Source organism: Ctenopharyngodon idella, chromosome 3 (assembly GCF_019924925.1).
Source record: "Ctenopharyngodon idella isolate HZGC_01 chromosome 3, HZGC01, whole genome shotgun sequence".
NCBI classification, from domain to species: Eukaryota; Metazoa; Chordata; class Actinopteri; order Cypriniformes; family Xenocyprididae; genus Ctenopharyngodon; species Ctenopharyngodon idella.
The window spans coordinates 19,917,505-19,942,164 of record NC_067222.1 but is presented as its reverse complement, the minus strand read 5'-3'; the positions used below and the strand labels follow the sequence as shown (position 1 = coordinate 19,942,164).

Genomic DNA, 24,660 nt, shown 5'->3' with positions numbered 1-24,660 from the left:
TGAATATGTGCAATTCACCTTTATTCCACAAGGTGGCAATGTCTCATACACAATGATGAAGTGACGTTTCACTCATAGTTACTGCAGGCAGAAAACAAAACAATAGGAAGTATCATCAGCAAAACTTGAAATGGCTCTGCAATTTACTGCAGAGCAATTACTGAATACAATCAGATATTAGTGTCACTGTCACTTGATGGTGGATCTGGTGAAGAAGCTGTCAGCAATCAAAATATTGATTTTAAAGATGATAGTTTTGAGAATATGTTATAGATTGTGTTCAAGAAAGTCCCTGCAAGAGATGTTAAATCCTTTAAAATGTTTAGCGCAAAAAAATGCAGGTAAATATTACTCCATTATTGCATTAAACATTAAACCAACTTTGCAACTCTTGGGTCCAAATAATGGTTCCTCAAACATATGTATAAAATAACTTGTATACATCAAAAGAAATGGTGCTGTATCTTAATACACAAGCACATTTTTTCCCCCCAAAAATGAGAAAAACACAAATTTGATCTTGCTACGCTGGTTTGTGACCCATATTTCACAGAGCGAGCGAGAGAGTAAGCAAATGCGTGTCCTAGAAGGGCGGTCAATGGATACTGAAGGTTGTTGAAAGAATGGGCTCTTTTAAACAGGTTAGCCAGGAAGACAATCTCTCCACTCAGTGGGCAGATTTCCTCACCGACGGAAATGAAAAGAAAAAAGAAGTTCATTCTGCCTCTGCATATACTACATAGACTCTTACATACTCATCCAAAGTTCACCTAAACCATTTACTGATGCTACGCTGCAAAATTGAGAGACCAACAAGGTTGTGAGGTCACAGCCAGAAGTACACTACTGTTCAAAAGTTTTGGGTTGGTAAGATTTTTTTGAAAGAAGTCTGCATTTATTTGATCCCAACTCGAGGACGTTTGCCAATCTCTTTCCTCTCTCTCTCTCTGCCCCTTGCTTTCCTATCTGATCTCTATATTGTCCTATCCAATAAAGGGATAAAAAAGGCCCAAAAAATTACTTAAAATTCTTAAATCTTTTGTAAAACTGACTTTACTAACATTATGTGGACTTCAAAGGAAAAATAAAATGTGACAAAATAAGATCTCTTGATTGTTCTGTGACTTTCTGCTTACGTCACAACAACCTGCTGGTTTGGAGTGATCAGTGAGCAGTTCCAACATTTTAAAGGGATAGTTCACCCAAAAATGAAAATGATCCCATGATTCACTCACCCTCAAGCCATCCTAGGTGTATATGACTATCTTCTTTCAGACGAACTCAATCATATTGAAATATATCCTGACTCTTCCAAGCATTATAAAGGTAGTGAATGGGGACATTTTATAGCCCAAAATAAATGCATCCATCCATCATAAATATAATCCATACGGCACCAGGGGTTTAATAAAGGCTTTCTGAAGTGAAAAGATGGGTTTTTGTAAGAAAATACCCATATTTAAATCTTTATAATCTAAAATAACTAGCTTTCGCCAGATGACTGTATGCATACTGCACAAGTCGCCAAAAAAAGTAACCCCCTGACGCGATCTATGACGCAGGATGTAGGAGTATCATAAGCTTAGACGCCTCTCGCGGTTCAAGCAAATAGGGCTGTGCAACAAACTTAAGCTCCTCTTTTCTTATTTCGAAATCCTCTGACATTTCTCTTTAAAATTTCTCATTTTAGACTTTTAATTTGTGACCAGTGTTTTGTTTTGCATCCTCTGCGCTTCTGTGTTTGTCAGTATGTCGGGTTAGAGGTTACTCTTCCGCCGTAAGATCGTTGTGTACAGCTGCCTGCCGGAAGCTAGTTATTTTACTTTATAAAGTTTTAAATATGGATATTTATCTTACAAAAACCCATCGCTACGTTTCAGAAGGCCTTTTATAACCCCCTAGACCCGTATGGATTATTTTTTATGATGGATGGATGCATTTTTGAGGGGCTTCAAAACACACACCCTCATTCATTACCATTATAAAGCTTGGAGGAGCAAGGACATTTTTAAATACATCCCCAATTGTGTTTGTCTGAAAGAAGATAGTTATATACACCTGGGATGGCTTGAGGGTGCGTAAATCATGGGATGATTTTCATTTTTTGAGTGAACTATCCCTTTAAATGCCCATCACAAGACTCCTTGAGAAATGTAGCTTATCACTGCTTGGTACAAAGGATCCTCCTATCAAGATGGTTAAGGACCCACAGAATAAAGGTGATCATGTATAGCCATTAATCCAGCTTCCCCTTCAGAATAATTACCAGCCCAATGAGAAAAGGGAGGACACCTTCCCGTCCTTGATACAATTTACAGCCTCACTCCACATAACCCCTTCCATATACTGTATAAGCAGATCCATGGAATACTCTCAATACATTCCCTAAATGAATCAACAATGTCTTGGACTTGAACTCAAGTTTATCCTTTGAACTTTTGAGAGCTTGTTTGACAATGTTTCAGTCATAAGGTGAAGAGATACTCCAGTTCTTTAAAAAGCTCTTTAAACTGAACACTAAAAAGAATCGACAGCAGATGAAGTCTTAGTCTACTGATCATCTTAACAGCTTCCAACAAACAACAGATAAAATGGCAGTTTTACACAGTGTGGACCTTTACTGCTCATCAAAGCCACAGCTTGCTGGGCAGACAGGCCTGTTTAACTTGAGAGACAACAAAAAGCTTCTGCCTTAGCCATACCCGTTTCAGACAACCCAAATAGATTTACTGAAGTGTTTCACAATTGACAAAGCTGCTTAATTAGGAATAGAGAAATGAGTATTATTTTGCTTTGAGATGCTGTTTTTGTCCTTGTCCCGTAGCCCTGAGGTTTGTGTGTCATCCATCTTGGACTTTAAAAATATAGCATTGCTCAGGGACAGCTGTTGAGCCAGAGTTCAAAAATAGCTCTTTGTTTGCTGTGCCACTAGAACAGCAAGTCCTGGAATAGTTTTTTTTTTTAACGATGAGATAAAATAGTGACAGCAGTGATCTACATAACACTTAAAGGGGAGAAAAGTTTGAAGAAATACGAAATGAATTAAGCACATGCTTTTACATACACACTGTTCATTATAAGAACTAATGTGCAATGAGTCATGAAATATGCAGTGTAAATTAAATCATAAATGTAAAAATTACATAACTGCCTCAGGTCTTATAGTGTAGGATTATTCAGTGAATATATTTCAAAAGTACTCCCAAATCCATATGGCTATATTTAACACAGTACCATGATGGTTTCTCATGTAATACTGTCTGAGGGCTCGAAGGTCATGCACATTCAACAGCGGTTTCCCTACAGAGCCTGAGATTTCTCTGGATTCCATGAATCTCTCCACAATATTATGTATGCTTGATGCTGAAAGAACTTAATACTTTGCAATCTTCCATTGAGAAATTAGATTTTTGAATTGTTTGACAATTCTCTCATGACATTTGGCACAAAGTAGTGAGCCATGACCCATATTTGCTTGCAAAGACTGAGATGTTCCTTTTGTACCCAGTCACGATACCATCACCTATTACCAATTCACCTGTATTTAACTCTACAATACTAGCCTATATACTATGCTAAAACTGATATAATCCTCAAATGAATAATTAAATTTCAAAAAAGGCGATGAATTTAAAGGTACACTATGTAACTTTTCTTGTTCCAAATTAACAGAATTTACATAATGAGTCAATACATCAACAATCCTTATTCCAAAATGTGTTTTTGTCTTACCCTGATTCACTATGGTAAGCCTGTATGTGTTCATATTTTAGACTGGGAAGGATGGTTTTCGCAGGAAAATTCGCACATGGGTCACTGATGAATAAGGTTCTTAAAAATGTAAAAAAAAAAAAAAAAATGAAAAAAAATAATGGAGATAATTAATTTTGAAGTTTTATTAAGTGTTAACAATGAGATTATGTGGTTTTTATAATCATTTAACACTGCTTTTGTCATTTTTTAAAAGATGGACAAAATTTGTCACCAAAAAAAGTCATTCAGTTTAACCAAAATTTCGGTTTTACCGAATGACACTTTTGGTTATACCGAATGACAATATTTTCGAACAATGCTAACAGGCTGATATCTAGCTAGCTAGTTAGCTTGCTAGCTAGCAAACAAAAAGACAAACGTAATATTTTAAAAACTTGTACTAAATATAAAAACATTTTCCATGTTTTATAACGGTTGTACCGAATGACCTGATGTTTCGGGACATGCATATGAGCAAGTGAAAACATGAATTTTTCAAATAGTTAAGAGAGAGTTAGTTACTTTACTTTCGACCATGTGATCCTGTGCAGGTGTCTGAATGATGTCACATCCTGTCACATGACTTGATCCAAAATTGTTCCTTTATATTGGTTACTCCGAATGACATCAATGAAATTCATTTTTTCAGATATTTTTTCTCACAAAGCAACGACTTCTACACATAACTGTAATACCATTTTGCACTATGTTGATATATGATGTTATAAAATCATGTCAGAATAAAAAATATATATATTTATTACATTTTAAGATATTTTAATCACAAATGAAATGGCTGTATTGGCCTTTGGACGGTTAAACCGAATGACCTTTTGACACTTCAAAATCTTTAAAATATACCTTAATATATAGAGCAAATTATAATTAAAACCTTTTGGATTCAATAAAAGAGATCTAGTTTTATGACCTTTCTCCAGCTACAGTACTTTATGTATGGAGTGGGAGTGGCATAGTTTAGTTGTCACAATGAGCAAGGAAGGTTAAAATAAAAATCACGCTAAATATCAAACAGATAAATTCTAACAGAGTTCATTTTAAAGCATTATCTACTGTGAAGGGTCATTTCATTATGGCTGTTGCAACGCAGAGCCGAAGCACAACCAAAATAATGTACATAGTGTACCTTTAAAGATGCAACTGCTCAAAAACAGTATTTACCCAAACAATTTGTGTAGCTACACTCACTTATGCCTGGAATTGACTGCACTATTTCATGGCAACACTCATATTTGGGTTCATTACCAAATCCATTAGCTTTTCAAGCACCACTGCTTAAAAATAAAATAATATAATGAGCAAAGACAACTAGTCATCCGTCCAGATCCATCCCTACTATATGTCAGGGTAAAGTCACTGTTATACTCTGCTGAGGCAGGAAGTTTTACACAATGTACAGAACGGCCGTTAAGCAGTACAAAGCAAAACAGCAGCTATAAAGTCCTTTGCTGAGATACGCAGTTTGAGAATCTGTAGTCTAGTACACTCCATTCCTGGAAACTCTTTGGCCGCAATCCCCTGAAGAAAGACATCCATAACATCCTTCTTTGTGTGTCACAGGTAGAGAAAGAACAGTGTCACGGTCTGCCACCCACTCAGGGATTATAGTAGGCAAGGTGTTATGTGAAAGCATAATATGCCTCTTAATCTTCCCTTTTTCCTTTTCTAAAGCTTATGCCATGAGGCTGCACTAATGTGTCAAACATCAATCCCGCTGGCCACGGGGGGATACAACTGACCACTGCTCTCAAATATTCTCAGGCAGACCACGTACTGTTTTGAATCAAAGTCAAGACACACCAAAAGGAAGAAAAAACAAATGCATTACCGCTACAGTAGCTGGAGGGTCATAATTCACTCTGTCTGCAAAAGGCAGCTTTCAAAATTAAAGTTAGCATGATGATTTAGGAATATATATAATAAAGACATGTTAGAAGGACATATGGGCACTTAGATTCAATTCAATAATCTGGAATATTTCCAAGAAACATGACGTCCTAGCAGACAACCAAAAACTGCCATGAATGCATTTCAGAAGATTTAAGATATAATAACAGGTGAAACTGTTAGATCTCCTCATTTTTCTCACATCATGGCGCCTGTATTAGATTTGCGCTACGTCTCAGCAGCAGTCACCTTAATAGGACGGGAGACAGATTTGGCATGTTCAGCACTGATTTAGAACGCAAGGCCAGATAAGTGAACAAGGACTCTGGTTAGACTCTGACTAGCTTGCTTTGATTTGAAAGAAATTTACAGAGTGCCAGTTAGGAACTGCTAATTAACGAGGCAATTAAAATGCAATCAAAGCGATGAACTAACATCAGTTAAGTGTTCTTGGAGAGGGCCAAGTATAAACTGAAACTGAAAACAAAGTTAGTGCCAAGATGGTGGATTTATGTAAATGTCACTCATTTGCATGCAAATGTGACCTGACATTTTTGTGATCATGTTAAAACACAGGAGCACCAATCCGTGTTTAATTTTGCTGACGTGGTAAATTTGATGGCATAATCTCAAAGGGTGAATCTCCCAAGAAAAATGTCTGGGTCATATTTTAATCCCAAATTAAAAAAATAAAACTCACAAAAGTTAAGAAATGTTAATGTGCAAAAAAAAAAAAAAAATCCTATTTTAGACCATTAAGATGTTTTAGTATTTTTAAAAACTCATTTTTCATTCTCACAACAAATATGCACATTTCCCCCAAAAAATCTCATTACAGTAATGCAGAAAAGTTCCCACTCATTATTATCTTTTAGCAATGAAAATTATACTGTCCAAACACATTTTTTTTGTATGTAATGTTTTAATGTTTTGTTCACATTATAATTATTTATAATGTTATAATTATTTGCTTGTGTTTTTTATTTATTTGATTGTTTATTGTTTGCTTGTGTTTGTCTTTTATAATGGTTATTGTTGTTAATTTAAATATTGTTGTTCAATAAATATTTTATATAAATAATATTCCGTCTAAAGGGTTCGTCAAAAGTATCAGTTAAAATTAGTTATATTATTATGCCATTAGATGGCGGCAAAGACTCTCTTTATGAGTGCGTCAGAACAAGGAAGTTGTTTTAGTGCTGTGGGAAATCCCCTTAACTTTTAAAGGACAAAGATATCGCTTTCCTCAGCGGACATTCTGAATGGACAAACTGATTTTTTATAATGGATATATTACGGATATCGAGCTGAAAAATTAATTCTGTATTTTGGATGCAGGTAATATACTCGTTCTCTCTCATAATACCATAATACTCTACATAATACAATAAGCTTCAACGAAGCGACTCAACGTTCCTTCGTTACTAGCTCTAAAGTGACGTTTTAGAATTAGTAAAGGAGGCTTGGTCTCAACTGTTAAACTGTCAACTTGACATTTGAATCCATGGCAGAAATAGTTCTGCACAAAAGAGGGTTTTTAAAGACACTCCCTTGTTGCCGAATGCATAAATATATATTACTGCATTAATGAGAACTTGCAAGTGCTTGATTAAATGGCCAAGGAAGACAACGTCCTATGGCACAGATTCACCCAGTCTGATAAAACTCATAAAGTTGGTGGCTCAGACAATCAGCCCCTTTGGACATTCCTCAGACTCAAAATTGGGCAATTTTCCTTCCTCACAACAACAGAGACAGTTGGAAGTGAAGGTGAGTGGAAGAGAACAGCCCCAGCGACACTCTGTTCATAAGCCAGTCGGATTAATCTTTCATAAAAAAAAAAAAGATGTTTTATTTAATGACATGTCCAGAAGGAAAATTAATGATGACCTTCTAGTCAAAAAATTCTGAGTTTGGGAATGGAAGATGTAGGTTGTTTCTTCTAGCTTCCTAAATGATCTAATAAACTAAACTCAATTACAGCCGATACACGACATACATAAAGACACAGCACGTGACCTCATCTTAAAACTCAACACGGGATGACAAACTGAGCATGAAGGGGAATAAAGATCCTTATCTGTAGGGCAAGGAAATATTGGCACATATTCTAAAATCAGCATCATTTCCTGTGGTTAACATGCAGTAAGAGGCTTATCCAAGCGATGAGATTTTAAAAAAGCTGAAACAATGCTTTTTATTGGCAGACGAGATAGCCACTTCTCTCATTTCCAGGGATGAAGGAGAGTGGTGCAGAGCAAAATGAATCAGCACATCAATCACTGTTGCGAAGCTAAAGTCAAGGAGGAAATCACACCGGCATCTTGTGCTGTAGCTCTATGTGAATTTCAAGGGCACGCAAGAGCCTCCTGATACACAGTGGGGCGAGGAGTCCACAGAGATTACGCAGAAGTATTAAGTGTCTCGTTTGTCTTTCTTACCTTCAGCCTTCAGCCGCTGTGAGTCCAGCACCCTGCCGAGACATAAGTGCTGCCAACGAGGTGTGTATGTTTGACTGTGTAGCGGGTGCTACTGCACTCACCAGAAACATTCTGTAGGCGTCTTTGCGTCTTACAGGGCCCCAGCATGAGTCGGTGTCGTTGTATTTCACACTCCCAGCACTGCACGAGTGATTCCCACTGTGAGAAGGCAAACAATTAGATACTTCTGACATCTGCGAATTGATTTCAGTAGTTTATAAAGTACCGCTATATATATAAAAGTTTGCAAATGTATTTAAGTATCATATTTGATACAACAGGCTTTTATGGCTCATATAATATGATGTAGGAGAATATAAAGCTCATAATTGAGGAAACAAACACCTCAATCGTATTAATTATAAACCAAGCAAAAATAAAAATTCAAAAACATTCAAAAAGTAAAGCTGACGTTTCATTAAAGGGATAGCTCACCCAAAAATGAAGATTGTCATCATTTACTCACCCTCGACTTGTTCCAAACCTGTATGAATTTCGTTTTTCTGCTGAACACAAAGGAAGATGTTTTGAAGAATGTTAATAAACAAATCTTTGGGGCACTCTTCACTTACATAGTATTATTTTTTCCTACTATGGAAGTCAATAGTGCCCCAGATCTACTTGGTTACAAACATTCTTCCAAATATCTTCCTTTTTGTTCAGCAGAACAAAGAAATTTATACAGGTTTGGAACTACTCAAGGGTGAGTAAACGACAGAATTTTCATTTTTGGGTGAACTATCCCTTTAATGTCTAGAACAAGAACAAGATGAGAGATTTTGAACTCACCATGTTACCTCCATCAGTGATACGGGTACAGCGGCGGCATAAATGGCCAGGTCTCCGTACAGGTACACGATTATGCAGATGTAGAACATGTTGACACCAACTGCAAAAAGAAACATCAGGTGTCATTCTGAAGATTCATGGCTTTACATAAAACATCACTTCAAATACAAACATGAGGAGAGAACATGAAGATATGCAGCATCTTTCCCTAGATGTTGTTCCTGATGTTCCTCCCCAACACTCTATAGCCGCTAAACATAAGCATAAGAGCCGTATAAATCATCCTAATTAAAAAAGCAAGCACTTCATTATGAAATTCCCCCCTGCTCTTCTCTTCATTAACCCCACACTCCTCTTCACCTGTTCTTCCATCCATCCATCACTCAGTCCCTGCCAGTTGGAGATGAGATGGAGAGCATTCAGGAGGAAACACAGACTGGCTTCAACACAACACACATTCATCATTCACCGAAGCTCCAACGAGGATCTCAATTGGTCCAGCCAACCAGTCGGCTCATTAATTACTCTGAAGTCAACTAACAGCTAACAGACTATTTAAACTATTTAAAGAAAAATGTATGATATAATTCTTATGAGCTTAATTGAGTCATCTTTCCCTCCACATTAAAAAGCAGCAAATGTTGCTGTCAGTTCCAGTTCATTTTATGAAGACGAGTAGCGAAAAGCTGGCAGAAAACATGGGAAATTATGAATGCAAAATCAGTTGCAGTGCTCATTTTACAATTTTTTTTTATAACGGAAAAAAAGTCTATTATTACTTTAAATATAGAAATATTGAAGTTTCTTATCTCTCTCATCCTCTTCGTTTAGGGGTTGAAATTAATACACAATTTTTTTCTTACATACACGTTTAAATGATTCTTCAATTAAGAGCAGTATTCCATGTTAAAATAGAGACAATGCATTTAAAATCCAATTTTTTGAAGGTACAGTTGCATGAAAAAGTATGGGAACCACTTGCAGAATCTGTGAAAATGTGAATGATTTTAACAAAATATGCATGTTATTTTTTATTTAGTACTGTCTGAGTTAGATATTAGATATATTAGTTGTTTACATATAATCCACAAGACTATATGTAAAAATAGCTGAATTTATTAAAATAACCCAATTCAAAAGTTTGTGAACCATTGGTTCTTGATACTGTGTGTGGTTACCTGGAAGAACTGTTTTTTGTTTTTTTGTTTTGTGATGGTTGTTCATGAGTCCCTTGTTTGTTCTGAGCAGTTAAACTGAGCTCTGTTCTTCAGAAAAATCCTCCAGGTCCTGCAGATTCTCCAGTTTTCAAGCATTTTTTGCATGTTTGAACCCTTTCCAGCAGTGACTGTATGATTTTGAGATCCATCTTTTCACACTGAGGACAGTTGAGGGACTCAAACACAACTATTAAAAAAAAAAAGGTTCAAACATTCACCGATGCTCCAGAAGGAAACACGATGCATTAAGAGCCGGGGGGTGAAAACTATTGAACAGGATGAAGATGTCCACATTTTCCTTATTTTGTTTAAATATCTTTTTTCCATTTAATACTGCCCTTCGGAAGCAACAGAAGATACTTGCATGTTTCCCGGAAGACAAATTAAGTACAATTTACCTTGATCTTCAAATTCAAAAAGTTTTCACCCCCCGGCTCTTAATGCATCGTTGTGTGCATCGTTTTTATTAAGTTGCGGATTTGGATTTATACTTAGACATTCCCAAAGACTATTTTTTGTCAAGGTTTCTATTTTGCACTCATTTTAGAGTGTCCCTCCATTGCTGTGCACTTTTTTTTCTGCACAGTGGCTGATTTGTAGTTTGTACCAACAAAAGATTCTCTGATCTTTCGTATTTTTTCGTATTTCCCTTTCATTTCTTATGTCAGTCATTTTTGACTGCGAAGGAGCCAAGTGTGTATATTTTGTTTTCGACCCTTTAACATATCTGAATCATGTCCATGATTTTTTATGTGTGTTCACATAGCTAATGCGACAAAAGTCACCAATTGTCTCCCCATTCTGATGAAGCAAAAAAATATTAAAATGTACATTTTTTTCTGTCACTTTTGACTAAAGAGGACCAGAGGGTTAAAAATGTAATTTTTAAACCATTTTACTGATTTTAAATCCAACCTTCTTGCTTTACTAGGCTACAATATCAATCTTTTTGTATATGTATTTAAATGTAAAAGTGATGCACTGATAATTCAAATTTGGCTTGACATAGGTATGGCTGATTTTGTCTAAATGATCATAATAATAATTAAAAAAAAATAAAAAATTAAACTCTAAAAAATAAAAATCAACTGTTTTAAATGCCTAAAGTGAATAACTTTAAGCGAGGCAATCTAAATGTAAAAATTATGGGTATGCACAAATTAAATATGGTTCAGTTTCTTCCCTCAACTCAAGTCTATAGGACTTTGATCCAGTTTTATCGTCCACTATCTTAAAATGTAAGTCACTTTTTACATGCAAAAACAACCATGTAGCATAAACAGTTCAAGACATTCTACACACCAAAAGTGTAACAGTTAGGGTTAGGGATTTCGAAGGGAAAAAAAAGAAATTCACATTATGAGCAAAAGTAATAGTCTTAGCAAGCACCCCTAAAAACAAAATCAATCATGAACTAATCTATCTCCTCTGTGGCATTATCAGAAGCTGTCTTCTAATCAACCTGTCAGTGGGAAGGTTACAGCCACTGTGAGCAGCCCAGATAAACCAGCGGCCATGAAGAAACCTGTCCAATGATGAAATGACAGAAGCCAGACTTCCTGTTGTTCATTTCAGAACAGAGCGGATTCAGATTCTGCTTTAAAAGTAATTGAACCCAAAGAGTCGCTGTGTGTATTCTCTGTAAAAACAACCTCCCACCTGCCTCAACAATCCTAAAGTCCATTCACAAACATTAAAGCCTTTAATTACAGTTCATTTTGGCATATAAAAGCCTGCGGTTTCTTTCCACTGAATAGCAGCGCATGGACTGATCACCCCCATAACAAAGGGGTTTAGCAATTGCACTAGGATTAAAAAGACAGCAAGTCCTAAGACATGAGGGCAAACAAGAATTATATTTAAAACTACAGTCAATACTAAAGTCACACTAAGTAAACTAAAATCTCCTTCACAGTGAGTTATGCTTCCATTTAATACATTTACGATTAGAGTCTGCTCAGATAGTTATTAGTTTCTTCCAAGTGCACCTCCAAATTGGCCACTTTACTCCATTCTGTGCTGGGAAAGGTCAGAGCACGCACACACACACACAGAGAGCTATTTTAACACATCACACTTAATAGAATAACAAAAGTCGACAGGGCAAGCGTGTGACGTCTGTGCCGAGAAAACAGAAAGCTCTGAAGCTACAAGTGCGTGCTTGTGTTCACCAAACGTGAGTGTGTGAAGCGTATAATAGGCAGTTCTGGTTTGTTGGAGGGTGTAACAAGTGCGCCACCTAGTGGATAATGTTTGACAACACATTCTGTGGAATCAGGGTCAGAAATGAACTTTTCCATTAAGGGGCATTTTCATGTTCTAAGGGCAATTTTTATGATTACTGTATCTGTGTTATCTTTTATGTGAAATACTATAAAACTGGATTTGATGGAAGAAACGGAGCCGTTTAATTTGTGTATGCTCATTTCCCCTAAATTTTACTTTTAGATTTTTTTATTATTATTTAGACAAAAGTCTAGAATTTTAATATGCCATTCATTGGTTATCAGCCATAACTATATCAACCCAAATTTGAATTTTCAGTGCATCTTTATTACATTTAAATGCATATACAAAAAGAGTGATATTGTAGCCTAGTAAAGCATCTGACATGGCATGTTTATTTACATTGACTGTTTATTGTTGCTCAAAAGGTGGCATACATGCATTTAGACTGAATTTTAAATGCATAATAAATGCATAAATGTAATTTTAAGTAATTAATAGTGTAAATAGCCTACATAAAGTATATAATTGATAAAATTAAAAAAATAGACATTCATTACAGGGCAGAACTGAAATTATAACCATTATTGTTGTATGATAATGATTATTAATGTTGTTTAATAGAATGCATAAGAAAAAAAAAAAAAGAAAAAAAGGCTTTATGTGTGGGAAAACGTCTTACCATAAATTCTTCTAGGCTACACTGACAAAACAATTTAAAAATTGTTTCTGAATTAGTTTGAATTATTGCCATTTTATATATTAGAAAATCAAGACTTCTCATTATCTTAGCAGCATGAAGAATGAAACGGTTCTTCAAACTGGGAATAAATTAAATACAGAAAGCGAGCAAAGAAAGTTCCCCATCACTTTAGCCTAGCGCAAGGTCACCGAGTTATGCCCTCTCGCAAAGCTCCTGTTATAATCACAGAAGCTGCGAGTAGATGATAACATTTTCTACACTGCAAAATTAATCTCTTGTTTATGTTATATCTGCACTTTGATGTCTATGTTTATGCACGAGTGCAGATTTCAGTCAGTAAGCGTGTGCACTGAACAAAACTCCAGCAGATTTCTTCATCTCCGATGACTAACCTAAACGCCTCTGATTGGCTACTGCATTCATAGTCTCAACAGAAACGTATGTGATTGGTTATAACACTCAACGCTGCAAAAAATGTGTAAACGAAATCTTCGATGCAACATGAGCAGATCTAACTGTAATGTCGCAATCAACACTTTTTCATTTTCACGTTTCACTCAAACCATGATCGTCATAATAGAATTCGTTATTTGTGCAGGGGCATTTTTGTTCATTTCTGTGGCATTTTTTGCCCCAAGCCCCTGTTAATTTCCAACCCTGTATGGAACAGAGAAGCAGGCCAATTCTGATGTCCGTCCTTTGCTTGATAGTTGGAGAAGATGCCAAAAGCAATGCTGTTGAGATATTACAAGGCTGCTCAGGGCATTGTTGAGTCAGCCTTTGTGTAGCGCTGCTTGTGAAATGATGCTTAGGAGGGCAAGAATCCTGAAAATAGGAATCATTATAAATGACACCTCGGTTTGTAGTTCAAGGTGAACGCGTCTTCTTCATATTCATCATAAGATTCTCATTACCTGGGTTCTCCATCTTTAAGCAAGCCTCTCGTTTCCTTATATTAGTGTAGATAACAGATCTACAGTGAGGTAATTACAACCAAAAGCAATTTAACTAGTTCTAATTACACCCCATTAGCAGCAAATAACCTTGTTCACTGTTACTGAACACTGAAGCAAAACTTGACCTTCGGAAGCCATCTTTTAACGCCTGTTTAATAGCCTTATAAAGCTAAATGTCTTAACTGAGATTACATTGTAGTGCATAATGACGCAAGAAGTCTTACCTTTATTAAAAAACATGGAGGCCATTTGTCCCATCTCGACTCTCTCGACAATGTCAAAGTGGTCTATATTCGCGGCACGCTCTGTTACATCAGATGACAAAACCAATAATGACCTTGAGATTTTGATCTTGGGTAACATTGCAAACCATTATATTGACAAAGACAATACAATGCAAACAGCACTTACGGACAGAGAGAATGGGCCGTGTCTCAACGGGTTCTGAACGTCCCCGGATCATGACCTCATCATCTGAATAGTCCGAGCTGGAGTCGCTGTCATTAATCTTAAAATGGTTGTAACAACAAAATTAGTTCATTTACTAATGCTAGGCCCTAAACAATCATGCTCACAAACAAAAAACCCTACATTTTTCACATATGTGTGAGCTTGTGTAAGCAAGTATTTTCACACATACACGACTGTTCAAAAGTTTGGGGACACAACCTTTTTTTTTTTTTTTTTTTAATACTTTTATTCAGTAAGGTTGCATTAATTGATCAAAAGTGAGAGTAAAGACATTTATAATGTTACAAAAGATTTCTTGAAAAAAAAAAAAAAAAAAAAAAAAAAAAAAAACTGTTGTTCTTTTGACCTTTCTTGTCATCAAAGAATCCTAAAAAAAGTATCAAGGTTTCCATGAAATATTAAGCGGCACTACAGTTTTCAACACTGATAATAATAAGAAATGTTTCTTGATCATCAAATCAGCAAATTAGAATGATTTCTGAAGGATCATGTGACACTGAAGACTGGAGTAATGATGCTGAAAACTCAGACTTGCATCACAAGAAAAAACAAAAAAACAAAAAAAACAATTACATTTTAACATATATTCAAACAGAATATATGTTAACAGGTCATTTAAATTGTAATATTATTTCACATTATTACTGTATTTTGATCAAATAAATGCAGCCTTCGCGAGCATAAGAGACTTCTTTCAAAAACAGTAAAAAGTCCAACCCTAAATGTTTAAATGGTAGTGTAAGGCTTGAAATATAGCTTGTTTCACTTTTAAGGTGCTTTTTTTTTGTCATTTTTGGAGCTCTACAGCACCAGTCCACTTTGACTTTCATTGTATGGTGAACATTCAACCTAATTTTTTTTTTTTTTTTTTTTGGTCATACAGGTTTGGATCAACATGAGGGTGAGTAAATTATAACATTTCATTTTTGGTGAACTGTCCCTTTAAGACAATGTTACATATGACAGAGAGGACACTGTAGAAGAACATGTTTGATTATTGCCTCGGTTATATAATGCACAATATAATGTGACAAAAACGAGGTAGCAATTGTCATGCTACACTGCAAAATCAGTTTTGACATGCTTATTCAGCATAAACACATTATATGCACAGTATATGCTGTTGCTGAAAAGAGATCATCTATTAAAATATGAATATAAACATTCTGATGTTATAGTTGTGTAGGCCATTATATAGGATTTCTGTTTGATGGGGTGAAACTGACTAGAAGCATTGGCCTCGTTCTGAGCTGTTTTAGTACATCTGCCCTAAATGGCCCCGTTTCATTCACTGATAGGTCAGTATCATTTAAAGTTTCATCAACTTTCTGGCTTGATTACCTGCAGTGGGACGTGTAACATTTCCATGAACAGTGTAATTTTCATAGGGAATACCCTAAAACGGAGTAAGAACATAGTGTTCAGGGTAACCAGGGTAAACTGGTGACGTCACTAACCTCTTCCTGTTCTCTCCTCTTCCAGCGCAGCTGGGCATTGGCAGCAGCCATGGCTTCAATCACAAATGTGGTGGTCATGAAACTGAGGAAAGACAGGAAAGTTAAAAACTATTTCATGTGTAGCATGTTTAAAAAAAAGAAGGAAAAACAAGGTGCAGACAAAGCAATATACAGAGCTGGTATCAGAAAGAAAATCCTTAAAAACAATATAAAATAATAAACTGACCATGATTTTGCACATTATTTTAAAGCTGTAGTCTGTAAGTTTTGCCTCTTTGTCACCATCTCTGTTTGAAACCTGCAATTGCAGTTATTTGTGGAATTATCATCTTTACGTGGGTTGGCACGGCTCCTCAAAGTGGATGAATCTAATGTTCGCTGTCAGTCACCACACCGGTGTGGATACTGTACTTCGGAATCACAGATTGTAGTCTTGGAAGTTTGACCAAAATAAGAATTTTCACCAGAAAATGTCATCTGAACATATAAGTAACATGTGTGCCACTTTTGTTCTGACCAACTGAGAAAAACAGCATTACAATAAACCGTGCTACCAATGGTAATTAAATCTAATGATCGCTTAGCTCGGATCACGTCAAACCATGCAAATTATTATTACTGTTATACTTTGTTTTCAAATTGTTAATGTTAACAACATCAGCATTGCGTGACTATGTGTATTTAGTGTGTATCTGCTTTACCTGTAGATTTAAATTTCTGTAGCCAGTCCACAGTCTAAAGTCTTTTGCTTTTGACTACAGGTAAATCTCCAGTTTAATTATTCCAGCTGCTGTGAGAAAAGGCTTTAAATGATCCGCTACCCGCAGCATCCGCACATGCCATATAGCCTACTAGCTAGGACTCCTCCTTTCTGTTTACAGACGTGACGTAATGACGCAAAGACAGACTGCTACATGCTTGAATTTCCCGCAGAAAGCCACCTGTGCCGCTCTAAATAGAAAACATTATTACAAGGTTACCGTTGTGAATTGGGCTAAGGTAAGGAGATAGTTTTGAACACTGGCTGGTTATGCACTTGCTCAAAAGTTGATTTTGGATAATTTTTAACAAAAAAAAAAGTTACGGACTACAACTTTAAAGAACAAACAAAAATAATTTAATACTTTTTTCATTAAAATGTCACACGTTTCCCCACCTGAGAGGACTTTTATGTTGTGCTGATGTAAATAAGGTTACGTGAGTGGAAAAAATAATATTAACTGAAAAAAACTAATTTAAGCAGAAAGAAAAGTCTGATTCAACGACTTGTCAAATGATTAATCACGATTAATCGCATGCAAAACAAAAAGTTTGTTTCCATAATATATGTGTGTGTACTGTGTATATATTATGTATATATAAATACACACATGTATTTATTTAAGATTTTTTTTTATATTTATATAATTTATTATATAAATATAAATATTTTACATATAAATATATTTTTATTAAACATACATGCATATGTGTGTATTTAAATATACATAGTAAATATGCACAGTACACACTGCATATTATGTAAAGACAAAATTTATATTGGATGTGATTAATCGCGATTAATCGTTTGACAGCACTAGTGCAAGTCTGTACAGAGACTGAAAACGAGCTGTTTAAACTGGACGCATCAAAGCGAAAGTTCTTTCACTCGTCCATTTGTCCTGTTGTCAGCTGACTCAAGTGCGTGAAGTATGTCAGAAACTGAACACGCATCTGTATACTGTATCCAGCCTCACTGATTATAATGGCTTCTATTTGCTTTTGACACAACGCTCACATCTAGTGTGGGCAAATGTCAGCCGTTAAGCGACTGAACGCCGGTAAGCGGGGCATATGGTGCGATGATGCACAACTATTCGTCGATGTCTTGCTCTGGAGGCAGTCATATGCAAATATATTTGCCTGTGTGACATCACAGATCCCTCAATATCAAAATGAGTTGTTTTCGGGGGTTGACTGAATAAATGCTTTGTTTATAATGAGGAGGACGTTTAAGATATGCAACTTGCAAGATGTTTTAATGGTACAAAGACTTCTTATATGTCAAAAGATCAAGGCAAATTTGATTTCTCATGTCATGATCCTTTTGAACTATATCACTTAGTCCTACTGTAAAATATGAGAAACTGTACGTCATCTACATAACGTCAGTCTCATTCAGACATCTCTTCTCATAACCTGTATTTAAAGATCGCTGATGCCTGCTCGTTTTCCTCTGCTGTTTCACTGATATACAGCTCTATCCTGTTTCATCTAAACACTCATAACTCTCCCCTGGGCTCTGTCAGTGACTCAGACAGCTGGCAGGTTGGCAGAGGTGATAAATGTGTTTTGACGGCCACAGCACCAGCGGCAGCAGTAACAGGGTTGAGAGGTCAGCTAAGGATGAGCGAGTGACAGAGAGAGATAGCATGCAAAGAAGACCAAAAGAAGACATGCCATGCTCTTATTGAACACAAGATGAGATAGAGACAGAATTACACTTCTCAAATTCATGCCCTAACTACACGCAAATTAGAGACTTATTCTAACTCCATTTGGCAAACCACCACAAAGAATATCAATGGAAATCTAATACGTACAACCTCCTAAACCTGATATGTCAAACCTCAAAATAATCAAGCTTAGCATTAATAAGAAAACAACAACCAGTAGAACGCAAACACCAAGAAGAAAATAAAAAATTCTTTTACTTCTCAAAGTAATAATAACAATAGTAACAATAGTCTGAGAGGGAGTATCTGCAAACAAAGAAGGATATTCTTTAATCAACAACATATCCCGGACGAGCCCCCAGTTTATGTCCCAGTCTAGGGGCAACATGGAGTAACAAATGAAGAAGGTCACATAAGGAAAGCATGGATTCCCATTTCCGAAGCTCGCATAGTGACAATAAATGAAAATCCACGCTTTCCTTATGTGATGTTCTTCATTTATGTTACTCCACATTGCCCCTAGACTGGGACGTAACACAATACAGTTTATTAAAACATTATTATTATTATTATTATTTTTTTAAATGTATATTTTTATTGTATGTTGTTTTGTGGTTCAAAATACAGTATAATATTGGTTTTTAACATGTTAGTCAATCATATTCCAGCAGCCTTGACAATTATTACATTACTTCAGACACATTATCTAGAGAATAAAAACAAAACATTATTTAAGGAACATTCCACAATTTTTATTCATTGTTTTCATTTGAACAGTAAAGGCTGTTCACAACAAGAACTATAACTATAAAGATAACTAAAACGATAACATCCATACCAACACATGATATGGTCCTGTTTATTATAACCATGTGCCGCAATTTTGTCGTCTGCCGCTTTAAATGCTCGAGCTCTTTAAATAATAATAATAATAATAATAATAATAATAATAATAATAATGTGTTACATTTATATAGCGCTTTTCTGGGTACTCAAAGTGCTTTACATATGGAAGGGGGAATCTCCTCAACCACCACCAATGTGCAGCATCCACCTAGATGATGCAACGGCAGCCATATTGCGTCAGAACACCCACCACACTCCAGCTTATTGGTGGAGAGGAGACAGAGTGATAAGGCAATCAGTATATGGGGGTGATTAGGAGGCCATGATGGACAGAGGCCAATGGGCAAATTTGGCCAGGATGTCAGGGTTATACCCCTACTCTTTTCGAAGGACATCCTGGGATTTTTAATGACCACAGAGAGTCAGGACCTCGGTTTAACGTCTCATCCGAAGGATGGTGCTTTTTGACAGTATAGTGTCCCCATCACTATACTGAGGGCGTTAGGACCCACACAGACCACAGGGTGAGCACCCCCTGCTGGCCTCACTAACACCTCTTCCAGCAGCAACCTAGTTTTCCCAGGAGGTCTCCCATCCAGGTACTAACCAGGCTCAGCCCTGCTTAGCTTCAGTGGGCAACCAGTCTTGGGCTACAGGGTGATATGGCTGCTGGTTCACTTAAAGCAGAAAGGAATCTGATTGTGTCAATGTTTTTATCGTTCATCAGCTGGAAAAAAATCATTGTGAAAGTAAATCCAACGATAACATTTCTCCTTGTCGTTATCGTTATAGTTGTGGTGTGGACTTTTACATTTAGAATTTTTTTTTTACAACTATATCTTTATCGTTATCCTTATAGTTATCGCCCTTGTGAACAGGCCTTACTAAAACGGGCCTTAATAAAAGGAATAGTTACATTTTCATTTGATTCTCTTTTAAATAATTAAATAATCATTAAAAATTTAAAGCGTTAAAATGGAATACAAAAAAAAAAAATTTAATGGAAAACAGAGAATCAGGGAAAAATAAAAAATAGAAATGTATCCACCTTATTCCTGACTAGCCTACTGCGTTTCAAATTATGGGTTGCACTTCTGGTTTGGGGAACTTCCATTTAAAAAGACTGAAATGAATCGTTTCAAATCATAAGGTTGCCCTACAAATAAAACTTAAAAACCAAATAAAATCCGTCACTTTGACTGAATGAGCTGTCAATGTTTCTTACATGTTTTATTTCAGACATCATGAGAATAACGTAACGCTTGGTATTTAAACGTAACATGTTATAACAAGAATATCTATGGCAAGAGCTCTTTTCAGTCGCTGCTTTCTATCCTCGTGATTATTTTCTTTTGTCCCTTTGCATACCGCTGTAATAGTATGAAAAAGGACAACATATACTGCACATTTGTGGTCTGTTCTCCCGATATAATTTACGATATATCCCATTAATAATTCACTGGAATGCACGAAGAATCTCTTGTTTTTCTCCTCAAATCCTCACGTCACTTTCCAAGTTTGTTTTCACAGGTAAATACAATTTATTATCTGTAAAAATGATGGATATCACTTTGAAATAGTATCACGCAATGCTGAAGTTCATGAACATTTTTTATTAAGGCAACGCATATTATAATACAGATATATATCACTATAGTTATATTTAACCCGTCCGTTATTGCTGTGGAAAGAATCGCGCTTTTTCATGGCCTGTTGAAAGTACCTTGTTGATGCTTTTACACTTTTAAATGTCCTTTTAATGTTCGTTGGTTGAAGGGTGAGCAGAATATTGTCATCTCATTATACCCAGTTTAAAAAAAAAAAACGTATTATTGCATTCATAGAGCGAGCCTTACACTTAACAGAAGTTACACCCATAATTCGCGCAAAGCGTCATGTGGCGTAGGAATAAGGTGGATACGGTGCTACATTTTGTTATATAATGCAAACCAATTCAGACATTTTTGAGCCCACTTTTTCTGATTTTTATCAATTATTCCCAAAATATGTGCATAGGATACAATACTTATACTCCAATACTGTGCGTTGTAATAAATATAATGAATCATTGATCCCATTACAGTGTGTGTGTTTACTATTTACCAGTGCTTTGACAATGTAGACCCTGTTTTATCATGTCATTCACTGGTAAATTACCAATAAATTACCATTAAGAGATCATGTGTGAACAGGACATTTTCAAAAATACCAGTAAATCAGTTCTGCCAATTTCCCAGTATGAGAAGTTGTTAAATTACCAGTAAATTACTGGTATGATGCTGAGTGTGAACAAAGAATGAAGATATCTAGTATGCGCATGTACAAGGTCAGAACATGCTGACGTAAGATGTCTGCTTTGGGCCAATCATAAAGCTCTTTTGGAGCTGTCTACAGTAAGCTCCACTGCTCTTACTTTTGTTTTTCTATGCCTTCATTTCCATTCATCAGCGCCGAGGCTCTGCAGTTATTGTGTACTATGGTAACTGCTATACTATTGTAATTATTATGCGTCTTGTGTTTTTAAGAGCAAAACCGCGATCTGTGTGATCATTCCCATACACCTGTCACTCAAAAGTAAAAAGTAAAAAAAAAAAAAAAAAAAAAAAAAAAAAGGAACTAAAAATGAAACAAGCACTTCTCAGTATCCAGATAGATGAACAAAACATCTATTTCTGATGACTGACACACACAGAGTTTACTGGTATTTTGGTAATGAAATGTGAATGGTTTCTTACTGGTAAAAAGACGGAACGAGCACATTTGTGTATCTACTGGAAAAGTCATTCTGGTAATTGTACGGTAATTTACCGGGATTGCTGTGTGAAAGGGGCTAGTAATACACTTCTTTCAATGTAAAAAGTCTCAAGGATGGTTCATATCAACTCAAACACCACAGGGGTTAACAGACAACACACAACCCAAGTGTTGGAAGCTGGTGTATGCAGCCTTAGCAGAGAAAAAGAGAGAAAGAAAGAGAGTGTGATGGATTTTTAAAATTCTGGAGGGAGAGCATACCTCATAAAAGCCAAAAATGTGATGAGGGAGACGCTGACTACCCAGCCAGCTGCTGCAAAGGCCTTGGGCATGGTCAGGGCACCAGTGCCAACAATAAGATTGAACATGTACACCAGGCCAACCTACATAAACACAAAACAGACACATCTATAGCGGATTCAAAGTTTTCAGAGATCACAGATAAAAAGAAAATGTATAACAAGCACTTAGGTTTTACAATGCACTGAAGTTTTATCACACAAAAGGTCCCATTATGTACCATCTGTCCTGCAAAGATGATGTGTCTGGAATTTTTCACTATCATGCATTTCAATAAGCTAATGTATGTGATGATTCATTTGAGAGATACTGCATTTCCTGCTACTTGAGGGCACAAACCACATATAAATCAATAAAGTCCACTGAAAATTAGTCATGACCTCGACATACAGTATCTACTGTTAATTCCATTAAAAAAAAAATGATGAGCATTTCTCTTATGATTACCTACAAAAATGCTGCTCATTAATAAATGTGAGCAAAACAAAGTAGGTAAAGGACATACAGTACATTCACTCAACTTACTTCAAACGTATTGACTTAGTTTGGATTATTTTAAGTGGTTTCTTTTCAAAGAGCTTGCAAATGAAAACCAAAGTATATTTTGGTATATGGAAGCAATAGGAGTATTTTTGCATTAAAAAACAAATTCTCTTATTCACATCTTGAACTGTCTAGTTATAACGACAGTTTAGTTATATTTTAGTTTAATTCAGTTTAGCTTGAATTAGTTTTCACTCTTTGTCTGTTAGTTTTAGTTTAGGGCAAAAATTAATGTGTTAAAAGACTTTGTCAAAATATCTTTATTGCTGTTCAATTTGACACATTTAACACAATTAATTTCATTTACATTTTAATTCCATCTAGCCATTTTCACATATTGTCAGACAGGAAAAAGAGTTCAATTAAACTACATTCCAAAAACACATGAGTCTGGATTATGCACGGCTTTCTTTTGATTTAAGTCATTAAAACACGCTTCTCCTGGTTCCATGTGCTTTCATTTCCTCTTTAAATGAGTAACACAAAGTGTGTGGTTCGAATCACATGACTCCAAATGACATAAAGGCACATAAGGAACTTATGACAACGGTTATCTTGCAATATTTGGTTATCAGAGTCTGAAAAACGGTGAAAAGAGAAGTACATTTAGGCCGAAATTACAGGTCATCAAATCTTGAACTATTTCATGAATGCAGGTAGGCAGCCTTTCATTAAAGAGCAACAGAAAACACATCATGACATGCCACAACTTGACATGATAGTTTTCTGTACTATGGTATTGTCACAAGACTTTTTCTAACACAAACAGCTGAGTGTGCAGAACGGTTAAACTGACCAGTGTGATTAGGCAAAGTAGTTCAAACAAGTTAATCAATACCTACTCCATCTACAACTACTTACTTAGTCAGAAGTAATACTTACAAATGGTGAGTAAGGCTCCCCTGTTTCTGTAATGCCCCCAGCCATCTCGACGAGAAAAACACAACTCTCAAACCTGAAATTTTACCACCCCGAGGAAAGAAAAGACTGTTTTAATATTTAATACACTGCAAATTTGCCAAAGGGACAGAAGAAGGCTAGTGTAACATGACTAGCATCGACCGTTGTTTGTTTTATTTATATTCATTCAGCTGTCACAGAATATGACAGATTTAATAAGTATATACTAGATTTTTGTCAATGTCCAACAGCTTTATGTGACTGTTTTACCATCGCAAATATATCATATTCAGATAGACAACTTTATAAAACCATTATTTTGATAACAAAAAGAAAAGGCTCACCTGTCACCTTTTGAGGCGCGACTAGTTGTCAAGAGAAGTGATATCGTTAGGAAAGCACGAGACTGTCTTCTTGTAACGTCTTCACTATCAGCAACGCAGCTCGTGAGCAAATGCAACGTAATAACAAAACAGACCGCATCGTGCACACCTCCCCATTATTTTATTAGCGGTTAATCAAGACAGGCTGCAGAAGTTCTTCTGTTTCAGACAGCACATCCATTAAAATTAAAGAGTAAACAGGACGTCAGCAGGAAACCGTTCCTGATAAAGGGTGTGGCGTAGAAGAGCGGAAGTATTCGCTGATTGGCTGGATTGTGGTGACGTTATGAAAAAGACGCTTTGACGTTCGCAGTATGGAAGCAAATATTTTTATTATATTGAGTTATTCACTACTTTAGTAAGCAATGCATAATTTCGTAACGTGGTCTAACAAAAAAAAAAAAAAAAATATATATATATATATTTTAATTATGATTCAAATGGTCAACAGTGCCCGAGTTGTATTCAATACACTATAATTAATAATGCTGATCGCTAAGGTGGGTTTTTGTGTCAGACAGTCTGCAGAACTAGTTCTTACG

At 35.9% G+C, this 24,660-nt stretch overlaps 1 protein-coding gene and 1 pseudogene across 2 annotated transcripts in view; both read right to left on the bottom strand.

Annotated features, from left to right (window-relative positions):
• The window catches only part of tmem104 (transmembrane protein 104), a 56,152-nt gene extending 31,776 nt beyond the window's left edge, over positions 1-24,376 (bottom strand). Inside the window, exons 1-8 of one of the 2 annotated variants that reach the window (XM_051888758.1) lie at positions 24,087-24,376; positions 23,718-23,790; positions 22,254-22,375; positions 15,958-16,039; positions 14,441-14,537; positions 14,254-14,334; positions 8,928-9,027; positions 8,201-8,297 (exon numbers count right to left, since the gene is read on the bottom strand). In XM_051888758.1, coding sequence (XP_051744718.1) covers positions 8,201-8,297; positions 8,928-9,027; positions 14,254-14,334; positions 14,441-14,537; positions 15,958-16,039; positions 22,254-22,375; positions 23,718-23,762 — 624 coding nt within the window. In that variant the 5' untranslated portion in view covers positions 23,763-23,790; positions 24,087-24,376. Of the gene's footprint in view, positions 1-8,200; positions 8,298-8,927; positions 9,028-14,253; positions 14,335-14,440; positions 14,538-15,957; positions 16,040-22,253; positions 22,376-23,717; positions 23,791-24,079 lie in introns of both variants that reach the window. The other variant, XM_051888757.1, reaches the window with a different exon arrangement.
• On the bottom strand, positions 19,796-19,912 carry LOC127510282 (uncharacterized; annotated as a pseudogene).
• Positions 24,377-24,660: the final 284 nt, after the last annotated feature.